Source organism: Stomoxys calcitrans, chromosome 2, assembly GCF_963082655.1.
Source record: "Stomoxys calcitrans chromosome 2, idStoCalc2.1, whole genome shotgun sequence".
In the NCBI taxonomy this organism is placed as follows: domain Eukaryota; kingdom Metazoa; phylum Arthropoda; class Insecta; order Diptera; family Muscidae; genus Stomoxys; species Stomoxys calcitrans.
The window spans coordinates 14616662-14628390 of NC_081553.1; the positions used below are offsets into that span (position 1 = coordinate 14616662).

At 40.8% G+C, this 11729-nt stretch overlaps 1 protein-coding gene across 3 annotated transcripts in view; it reads left to right on the forward strand.

Annotated features, from left to right (window-relative positions):
• Positions 1 to 11434, forward strand: part of LOC106082218 (protein TRC8 homolog) — a 32221-nt gene extending 20787 nt beyond the window's left edge. For 2 of the 3 annotated variants that reach the window (XM_013244601.2, XM_059363494.1), the window contains 6 exons: positions 1112 to 1682; positions 1745 to 2285; positions 2341 to 2515; positions 6434 to 6630; positions 6692 to 6886; positions 10858 to 11434. In XM_013244601.2, the coding sequence (XP_013100055.1) occupies positions 1112 to 1682; positions 1745 to 2285; positions 2341 to 2515; positions 6434 to 6630; positions 6692 to 6886; positions 10858 to 11157 (1979 nt within the window). In that variant the 3' untranslated portion in view covers positions 11158 to 11434. The remainder of the gene's footprint in view (positions 1 to 1111; positions 1683 to 1744; positions 2286 to 2340; positions 2516 to 6433; positions 6631 to 6691; positions 6887 to 10857) is intronic. The other variant, XM_013244603.2, reaches the window with a different exon arrangement.
• The last annotated feature ends 295 nt before the right edge of the window (positions 11435 to 11729 follow it).

The following is an 11729-nucleotide window of genomic DNA, read 5'->3' on the forward strand; positions in this document are numbered from 1 at the left end:
TTATTAAAAATGCATTTACTTTCTTTTAAAAAATCCGCAATTACTTTTTGGGCAACCCAATATCTTCAACAAGGTCCTCAAGTTACTTGCTGGCAGCACTTGGGGTGCATGCAATCCCATGGCAGCCGGTTGTACGCACCGGATTGACCCGATGGAATCCTCATCGGCAAGGGCTGCCGCCTCAGTGTATGTGTTCGTCTTTTTTCGCCATGGGAGAGGCACATCCCGGAGTGCCTTCTCCGCACGCTTCTGGTCCGTGCCGGGATTGAAAAGAACCCCGGACCCTGGTTCTGTTCGGTTTGCCAGAACCGCCTTCATCATCGGTCGGTGTCGGTGAGATGTAACCGGTGCATGGAGTGGGTACATTTCCGGTCTTGCTCTGGCCTCACTTCACTACGGGAGTATAGTCATACTGGCTGTATCGCAAGGTGCTGTGTGAACATAGCCAGCAGTGAGTCACAAGCGTCGTCGTCGTCGTCGCCTTCGGCGTCCTCGGACTATGTGACCCCCCCGACCTCTCCAGTACGGCAATTTACGCAACGGCAGCATCCTAGCCCTAATATTGCCAGGCCAGTGCCGGGAAGTGTATCGTTTTTGTAGTTAAACTGCAACGGACTTCGTGGCAAACCTTGTTGACCACGTACAAAGCAATTGGCCGGTCTGTGGTAAGTTATACAGCGCCAGGTCTACACAACATTCTTGCAAACACGGTAGCAGATGCGGTAAATGGCTGCCGGTTGAAGGTAGTCCTTGGAGAACGACCGCCTTCCATTGCACCTGATGAAATTGACCTCCACCGGCAAACCAGAGTAGTTCTGGCTCTATTACGTTCAGGCAGATGCAACCGCCTCAATTCCTACAGAGCAAGGATTGATGCCGACGTGCAAGATGTATGTTTGTAACCGGGGGACCGCACGATACACGTCACCTGTCAGACCCACTCGACTCAGACCCAGATCCCTGTGGACGCACCCCATCTTAGTCGCAGAGTTCCTGGATCTTGACACTCAACCGAATCATGCAGACGAAATATAGAACACAATAAACTGCTACAACAACAACTATCTTCTAAAAAATGTTTAATCTTTTTCCTTTTTTCGTTTCTTTACAGGCCTCATATGTGCTTTATGTATAGTAATGCTATGGACCAGACATTTGGTGATGGTGTATATGTTTGTGATATCATTGGGTCTAACTTTCCTCTCACACTGGTCCAATGTGTCAGCGCTGGCGATAATGGAGAACAGTCCCTGCATATTGGAGGATGTATTGTCCATGAATACGACGCGTTTACTTGACACTGGCAGTGTTGTGGTGGCCATAGCTCCCCATGTGGTGGCGCAATGGTTTATGGGAATGCTGTTTGCCTACATACATCTGGGACCTCGTTATACCATACTGCAAAAGGCTATGCCAGTGATTTTTGCTAGTCCCATTATTTTGGCCACTCTACCGCTAAAGCCAAGAATGCTTAAATATTTACCCTTAGTTGCCGACGCTGTTCCTTTGATGTTGACAAAAATCACACTTTTAATCAGCGCCATGGATGCTGGAAAAACGGTGTACAATGGCTATCAGTATGCCATGAATTTTGTAAGTAACTTTGGACTCTCAGCGCTGATTGAAAATGAATGGCAGCGTCTCAATGTGCCAAGTGTTTTAAGGGTATTCTGGACCATAAGGTACACAAGTGAAATGTGATATCTCATAAAAATTATTTACCATAACTAATTCTATGTTTTAGAATCACCCAAGGATTTGTGTCAATGATGCTACGTGACGAAGTTAATACCACCAACATTTTACCCACCCTACAGACGCTATTGGTAGATGGCTGTGGAACTTTGACAGCTGTCTTAGGCATGACCTCGGTTATATCAGTTATTTCCCATTACATTGGCAAGGCCTTCCAATGGTATCTCTTGACCTTTGACAATGAGGAGGAAAAATCTTTGGGCACCGTTTCGGCAGTGCTTTTCTACATTTTGGCTTTGCAAACAGGCCTAACCTCTTTGGCTCCCGATAAGCGTTTTGTACGTCTGTGCCGCAATTTAAGTCTGTTGATAACCGCTCTACTGCACTTCATTCACAACATTGTCTCACCAATTCTAATGTCACTGAGTGCTGCTCGTAACCCATCGCGCAAACGCCATTTCCGTGCCTTAACCGTATGCGCGTTTCTAGTCCTGGCTCCCATATGTCTATTGGTGGCCTTATGGCGTCGTCATTCTCCCTCAACATGGTTGTTGGCCGTAACGGCTTTCTCTGTAGAGGTTGTTGTAAAGGTAGATTTGTTGAAATTGAAAAAAAGTACAAAGTCATGAAAAGTTTTTCTTCTAGGTTCTTGTTTCCTTAGCCACTTATACCTTATTCCTGCTGGATGCTTGTCGCCAAACCTTTTGGGAAAAACTTGATGACTATTTGTACTACGTGCGTGCTTTTGGTAACTCCATTGAATTTTGTTTTGGAATTTTACTCTTTTTTAACGGAGCTTGGATTTTGGTTTTCGAGTCGGGTAAGTTGAAAATGATCTTTGATCTCCTTCGTTGGTTTAGTTTTCATTGCCTTTTAGTTGGTAGTCTTATCATTTTATGATTTTGTCTTGTTAAATTTTCATGTCATCGCAAATTTCTTGTATCGAAATTAGCCAAAAATTTCATAATTCCAAGTGTCGCCCCTTCTTTAGTAGGGGTTTATTATCAATTCGGAAGTTCATTTATCAGGTTGAAGATGATTGTTTGGTATATACATATACGTCTATGGCTCTAAAGTACATTTGCAGTTTACAATTTGTAAAAATTAAACTCCAAACTCCTTTGATTTCCTTATTATTTTTTATTTTCTAAAATTATGATTTTTTTCTTGGGCATTGATATGACGAAACGACTTGCCAATAGGCACTATATGCGAACATTTTTAAAGTTGGGAGTGCTGAGTTAATACTCTTGACTCTTACAACAATGGTCTTGAGTTCTATTATCATCACATTAACGATTCTAACATGGAAAATCCCAGTTTATGAATATATATGAAAGGCCACCGTGGCTTATCGCTACCTCCATATGCAAATATGTGGTTACAGCAACAAATAGAAGGTATTCCTCTAGGTAGACTTATTTGCGAATAGGCGTCTCTAAGCGTCATTCCGTTCGTTATAAGCAAAAAACGGACCTTTATGTTATAATTGAGTCTAAACTCTTATCGGACTGATATGAAAGACATTTTTTTGGGGAGAGAACCCTTGTCGACAACCTACTACGAACACGAATACGTTTTCATGCAGAGACGGTAGCAGATGCGGTGAATAGCTCCCGGGTGAATTACGATCCAGCAGATGCAGCCGCTTCAATTCCTATAGAGCAAAGATTGATGCCAACGTGCATGACATATGTCGCGATTGTGACCAGGGACCAAACGATACACGTCACCTGTTTAACTGCCCAGCAAGACCCACTCGTCTCAGACCCCGATCCCTCTGGACGCACCCCACTTTAGTCGCAAAGTTCCTGGATCTTGATACTCAACAGAATCAGGCAGACGAATGATAGAACAAAGCACACTGCTAAAACAACAAATACGAAACTTCTCTAACTTGGTCGTTTAAGATTTCTAGCTAGTATTTGTCTGGTAATTTGTCTCTGGGCGGATGGGCCGTGCGGAGGTATGGCAACTCGCTCTGTAACTGACTGGTCGACATGAATTCGTAGCACGAAATTATTTCTTTTTCGAAGGAATTCCTGAATAAATTTCTGGCTCATGACATACCACAAACTTGGTTCCCGGATATGAAGGTATTCCGAAAAATGGGAAGGCGGACGAATATGTTATATGGTCTTTCATACGTGCCATTTGACGAACTACTGAAAATAGAGATAGAGGTAGTAGAGGTGATGCCCAGTGCGGAGTCGGTGCCGAGGTGGGAATAATGTAGAACTGTCAGAAAATTTGGCCCACTGAAAAATTATTGACCCTATGGCTGCGCACATGGCAATCCCTCCCTGCTGTAAACTGTCTTAATGAGAATTATGAGAAAAAGACGATCAAACACTTGTTTTGCTAATGTCCGTGCCTTCATGGTCAAAGGCTTTCCATCTGGGGGAGGCGGTTTTTCTCCGATTCGGGGCGATCCGGCAGTCGCATTGGTTTCGACGGTGGACCCGACGTAATCCTACATACGCGGTCATGTCTGCGTAAACGCGCTGGACCGCTAATTGAAACACCAACCAGAGACTCAAGTAGCGTAGAGCGGTGCTACGGGCATGCACATGCTTGTCGTCGTTTTTGATAGGTGCTTGCTGCCCGCCCTACTCTCTTAATTTTCTCCATCTCCCTATTTCGTCTGTTCTGGGGACTCACACAACATCAACAAATTTTCATCTACAGGCCTTCAAGTCAAATGACCTTTATGTTGGGATGCCCATTTAGCTTAAACCTGCCTGTTGCGGGGGAGGACATTTCGAGACAGGTATAATATCAGCTTACAACAAACTTCCCAGCTAAGATAGCGAGACTCGCAGTCGAGCGTGATGGAATTCATCAAGCTTATCAAAATGGCTCTAGACTTGGGGAACTAAATCTAGAATTCAGTAGGATATTCAACATACATGACTGACCGGAAAATAATCGCCAGGATTTTGAACCGCATTTAGCACCCCAAGAGTGATCAGCTAGAAGGAGAGGCAATCTTCTCATCTATAATCTTCAAGCTGGTGATTGAGCACAACAATTTGCTGCGTTTCAAGTGATGAACGTCTGCCGTACCGCCCCAGGCGTTTCGCCCGGAATACTCTACTTAATGTTGAAACAGTTCTTGACCAAAATTTTAGTTCCTGACCAAAATTACTTATTTGTCTTTGAAGAACGAACACTTTAGTTGTTCCCGATCTCTGGAAATTGATGGCATGATTCATAGGAAAGATTCAAATAATGGGGAGTTTCATACTCCCACCCGCATCCAAGACACTTAGGGCGTTACTTTTTCAGAAGTGGCTGTCCTTGCCGATGAAGCGATGGAGTCTTTCACCGTCAATCCGGTACGCACAACCCGCTGCCATGGGATTGTATGGGCAATTTTCTAATCATCAACATGGGTTTCGTAAACTGTCCGGTCCTTGTGGCATTTGTACTATCGAAGGCTTCCTTTACTATAATCGGACTTCCCTTGCTTTTTGAGAACATGCAGCCGAAATATGTTGTCTGTTCGCCAATCATATGTTGAATTTAGGGATAAAAGGCCGAAGAGTTAAAGTGATCTGCAATGCCCACCACTGTTTAGCATCTGCCTACCCTTTATTCCATTGCCTCCTGCAGGGTTCTGCAAGTGTTTGCTGCTTGTCGCCAGAAACAATACGGCATACTTAGCACTTTTTCGAGATAACTCTCTTTTTATTGGGTTGCCCAAAAAGTAATTGCGGATTTTTCATATAGTCGGCGTTGACAAATTTATTCACAGCTTGTGACTCTGTAATTGCATTCTTTCTTCTGTCAGTTATCAGCTGTTACTTTTAGCTTGCTTTAGAAAAAAGTGTAAAAAAAGTATATTTGATTAAAGTTCATTCAAAGTTTTATTAAAATGCATTTACTTTCTTTTAAAAAATCCGCAATTACTTTTTGGGCAACCCAATAGATCTAGACCGAAATGTAGCGAAAGGTTACTGGGTGAACACACCATACGCTGTAACAATATTAACAGTAGATCCAAATGCATTTTTGTAAGGAAACATTAAAGAACATTAAAATGCTCCAAGTTAGTAGTTTTAGGTTGCAAAAGGGGGGACTCATCGGGAAGGCAATTTTGTCACCCAGTGTTTCTCAAATGCCTTTAGTCTTCAAAGACAAAGTATTGCTAAAGTCAGCTGTTGTTGCATAAAAGGTGACTGATTACCGGCACTGGCCACTATTACGAAGTGAGCTATCTATCTATTTAATTGATCATATTCAATTTTAATTCTGGCGGATTGAAAATGGAAAATAATAGGAACAGCTAATAAGGTTTCAGCAAAGGATTATATCGTTAATTTCTTTCCCCATCTTTCACATTTCATCCATCATTCAAACGCTGTCAGACTGATACAAGACTTGATGTAAGCTATTAATGACAAGTTGTAATAGTATCAACATATTACTTCGAAAGTCATTGGAAATGCCCTCTCTCATCCACATTAACTTGCCATGAAATTTTCATCCATCCCATCATTATTCACCATCTTTTCATTGTTGCATAATCCAAACAACATATCCTTTCATTACATTCCAAACATCTATCCTATAAGGCTATATAGTATCTGCAAAATTTCCTAAAAACAAAAAATCAAAATTATAACAAACAAATCAAGCAACAAAAAGTGTTGAAAATGAAAGAATACAAAAAATTGCGTGTGCATGTAAATTTTTTTTATTTGGTTGATTGGTACCGTATAATATAACTTGATAGCACAAAATGCTACAGGCGGCGCCATACGAGCCATTATGATGTGTATCCATGCCTACTTCAACATTTGGTGCGAGGCTCGAGCCGGTTGGTCGGTGTTCATGAAGAGAAGATCAGCGGTACATAAAATATCCACACTTCCCGAGGCGACACCCGCTCAACTTCACGCCTTTGATGATGTCTGTGCTATTTGCTATCAGGTGAGTTAAGCACTATGATGTGTCCAGCTTTTTGTATTAAAACTTGAATTTTTTTCTTTAGGAAATGCACTCAGCCAAAATCACTCGTTGTCGTCACTTTTTCCATGGTGTCTGCTTGCGCAAATGGTTGTATGTTCAGGATAGATGTCCTTTGTGTCATGAAATTATGATGTATACAGATAGAACTGATGTAACAGATCCAAATGCTATCCAACAACAGGAACAAGCTGCTCCGGTGCCAATACGTAACAGAGAAGTAAGTATCAAAGTGAAAGATGACCCATTGATAGTTTAACAGACAGCATAGGAAAAAGAAATTTGTGTGCAAAAAGTTTTTGCCACAAATATTGAATGTTGCAAAAATGGTTCACCACGGTTTATAGCGTTATCATTAGCTAAAATTTATTGGGCAAAATCATACCAGAGAAGTAAGTACCAAAGTGAAAAGTCAATCCCACGCCAGCCGGTTGTACGTACCGAATTGAGCCGATGGAGTCCTTCATCGGCAAGGGCCTCAGTGTACAACACACTGCTACAACAACGGCTGGAACTTCAATCTGTGTTGTGTTCTTCGTTATCACGAGAAGCTTAGCTGGGAGCTACCGGGCGCGTCCACAGGTTGCGGATAATAGCATGCTCCATACGGAGTAGCTGCAACTGCAGTCGCGGACAATCAGCGATTTCGAGTGGAGGGTCTCAGTGAGAGGCCGGATGGTTTCGGCTCTTGCTTAAATACTGAGTGCCTAGATGCTCGCTACGACAAGGATACTCGATACGCCATCATGTTACCGCGGCGATAGGTCGTAAAGACCGGAACTAGCTTGATCGCCTATAAGAGTTTGACCAGGATCACCAACTCCCCATTCAAATGTGGCTACATCAACAACGTGAAAAATCAAATGATGGCTAAAAATGGGGAAAAATTACCTATTGATAGTCTAACATAAAATATAGACAACGGCATGTTTAACAAAACGAAATTTGTGTGCAAAAGTTTTTGCACCAAATATTGAATATTGCAAAAATGATTTATATTCGATGTTTTGTTTTGAGTGGACAACTTTCACAACACCCAACAGAATTGTGACTTGGCTTATATGACGATTATTACTTACGAATATGGCGAGTACAACCATATGGAGAGTACACCATGAGATGGGGGTATACTAACTTCGTCATTCTGTTTGTAACACCTCGCAATATGTGTCTGAGACCCCATAAAGAATATATATATTCTTGATCATCATGTCATTTTAAGTCGATCTAGCCATGTCCGTCCGTCCGTCTGTCTGACGAAAGCACGCTAACTTTCCAAGGAGTAAAGCTAGTTGCTTGAAATTTTGCACAAATACTTTTTATTAGTGTAGGTCGGTTGGGATTGTAAATGGGCCAAATCGGTTCTTGTTTTGATATAGCTGCCATATAAACCGATCTTGGGTCTTGACTTCTTGAACCTCTAGAGGGCGCAATTCTCGATCGATTTGACTGAAATTTTGCACGTGGTGTTTTGGTATCACTTCCAACAACTGCGATAAGTATGGATTAAATCGGTCCAAGTTTTGATATAGCTGCCATATAAACCGATTTTGGGTCTTGACTTCTTGAGCCTCTAGAGGGCGCTCAAGGTTGACTGAAATTTTCCACGTGGTGTTTTGTTATGAGTTCCAATAACTGTGCTAAGTATGTCGCAAATCGGTACATAACCTGATATAGCTGTCATATAAACCGATCTGAGATCTTGACTTCTTGAGCCTCTAGAGGGCGCAATTCTCATCCGATTTGGCAGAAATTTTGCACCACGGCTTCTCTCATGACCTTCAACACATACGTGTCTAATATGATCTGAATCGATAAATAAATAGCTTGAAACAGCTCCCATGTAAATCGATCTCCCGGATTTCGCTTCTTGAGCCCCTACAAGGCGCAATATATATTATAAATATTACACAACAACTTCTACAATGTTCAGCATTCATTTATGTCCTGAATCGGACTATAACTTGATATAGATCCAATAGTATAACAGTTCTTATTCAATATTCTTTGTTTGCCTAAAAAGAGATACCGCGCACAGAACTCGACAATTAAGATTCGGCCCGGCCGAACTTAGTACGCTCTTACTTGTTTTTTGTTTTAATTTTTTCGGCGTTGTAACGTTTTTGATATTTAGGAGGGTCCGCCCCAATCGGCTTATGTTTTACCCAATTGGGCCGGACCCTCCCCCTTACACCAATTTTCAGAAACGGCAGATCTCGGAGGTGGGTGGTGCGATTTAAGCCAAATTTTTTGTGCTCTCTTATAGTAACCTACAAACAAAAATTTTATATCCAAATTTCGGATTGGGTACCTGGGGCTGTGCACCACCCCCAAAACCTACCAAATATATATATACACCAAATCACGACAATATGGGACTGAAATGAAAGGTATTTTAGATTAGAAATTGTATCTGATATCCAATTGTCGGACCAAGTGTTTGGGAGACCACCCCAACCCCCATAACACCCCTAAGTCGGACATATTTACCGACCATGGCAATATGGGACTCAAATGAAAGGTATTTGCGAGTAAAATAAGAATCTGATAACCAAATGTGGGACCAAGTTTCTGGAGGTCAACCCCCAAACTGGACTTATTTACTGACCATCGCAATATGGACCTTAAATAAAAGGTATTTGAGTGTAGAATACGAATCTGATATCCAAATGTGGGACCAAGTGTTTGGGGGCCGTCCATCCCCGAGAACATCCTCCAAAGAGGAAAAATTTACGAAGTAAAGCAAGAATCTGATATCAGTATTCGAGAAAAGTGTCTATGAGGCCACCCCACCCCCATGAAACCACCCATATAGGAAGTATTTGCTGACCATTGCAATTTGAGGCTTAAATAAGATGTTTTTTAGAGTAGATTACGAATCTGATATATATTTTCAAAGCCAAGTCACTGATTGGCCGCCCCCTATGGAAAAATGGGGCTCAAATGAAAGGTATTTGGGAGTAGACCATGAATCTGATATCAACATTCGGGACCAACTGTCTAGGGGACGTCCCACCACTATAACAACCCCCAAATAGGACGTATTTTGCCACCATGACAATTTGGGTCTTAAAGAGAGTGGAGCTCGCTATTGATAATTTTTAGGGCCCTTACCTCTTAAATGAAAGGTATTTGAGATTAGATAACGAATTTGGTATCCAATTTTTAGACCAATGCCAATGTGGGATTCAAATAAATGATATTTGAGAGTATTTTACGACGCTGATAATTTTTAGGGCTAAGAGTTTTTTGGATGTCAAATGATAGGTATTGGGGAGTAGAGCGCAAAATGTATACCCATTTTCGGAACCAATTTTCTTGAGGTCTACCCCTTTCTCATATGGAGCTCAAATAAAGGTATTTGAGAGTAGAATACGAATCTGATATCCAAATGTGTGAGCATGTATTTGGGGCACCGTTCCTTCCTCAAAGAGTACAAATTTACCGACCATGGTAATATGTGGCTTAAATGGAAGGTATTTGAGATTGGAAAACTAATTTCATAACCAATTGTTGGGGCCAAGTGTTTGGGGACGCTTCATCCCATAAACTCCCCTTAAACCAATATGAGCAATATGAGGTTTAAATAAATGGTATTTGAGAGTAGAGCCCAATGGTGATATATTTTTCAGGGTTAAGTGTGTGGGGAACCACCTCATCTCCCAAAACACCCGTAAATCTGACATATATATGAACCGACCATTGCAATATAGGGCTCAAATGAATGTTATTTGGGAGTAGAGCACGAAATTGATACTCAATTTCGGGACCACGTAACACACCAACCACCACCCTAGATTCCTTCCCATTCCCAAAATCCCCATGAGAATATCGGGCTCAAGTAAAGTCTTTTAAGAATGGCCCTAAACCCTCCGAGCGAATTCATAGACCAATTAAGATCATATGGATTCAGATAAAGGCAGTTATAGTGTTAGTCAAGCGATATACCATTTTCGCAGCATGGCAATTCACTAAAAGGTCTTTAATTGCCGAAAATTAATATTCAAAGGATAATTTTGTTCCATATAAAGTAAAAGAAGGCTCAGCGGAGCAGGCCGGATTCAGCTAGTATAGTGATAAACATTCAATTCTCGTAAAAAATATAATTTTTGTAAAAAAGTCGTTAAAAATATTTTTTTTAGAATTTTTTACCGAAATGACTATTTTGATTATATTTGATCATTTTTTTAGGACAATGCTTTGGATAACAGAAGTCGTTCCACAGATGAAAATAACTCATCATCGTCAACATCTGCCAGCCTGTTGTCAAGTAGCAGTGGTAGTAGTGCTACTGCTGCTGTGGGAAGTGTTAGCTCCAGCCTAGGGAGCAGCAATTACACAATGGCCAGTACTACCGCACATCCATCACAGACGGCGGCCAATAGCACTAGTGCATCGACAACATCCACAACGGCGGCTGTGGCTACAGCGGCAGCGAGTAATACGACTCATAGTTTTCGGTTTTCACCCGACCTTGATGTACAGGATTAACTATAATTTAAAATAATGTTATACATAATAATAAATAAAGCAAAAAAAAAAACCAATATAATATAAATACTATAATACTTTAGGTGTACTTATGTATAAAAGAATTGAAAAGAGAATCCACTTAGACACACACAAACACCCAAAAAACCAACTACAAACATATACATTAAATTTAAATTAAATAAAAAAAAACAAGACCATACTCTTAAGATACGAATTCTATTTACGATGCACTTTTGGCGATTTAAAGAAAACAAAAAAAAAGGAAGAAAAAGAAGAGAAAGAAGAGAAAGTTTTTTTGTTGCATGTGTTTCATAGAAATTAAATACTATTTGTGTATATTTTGTGTTGATTTATAATTTGTTTTTAGAAAGAAGGAAACTTTGCTTGATTTTGTTTTTATAAAATAAAAAAACTACCAAAATATGAACAACTCTTTGAGTTTCTTATTTGATGTGAAAAACTTAAGATGCAAATGCAACCTACTAAAGGCAGCTGTTCCTTTATGACTTCCGTTCCTTAAAAAAAAAGTGTACTTTTCCAAAACTTTATCCTTGATATGTAAACATCAT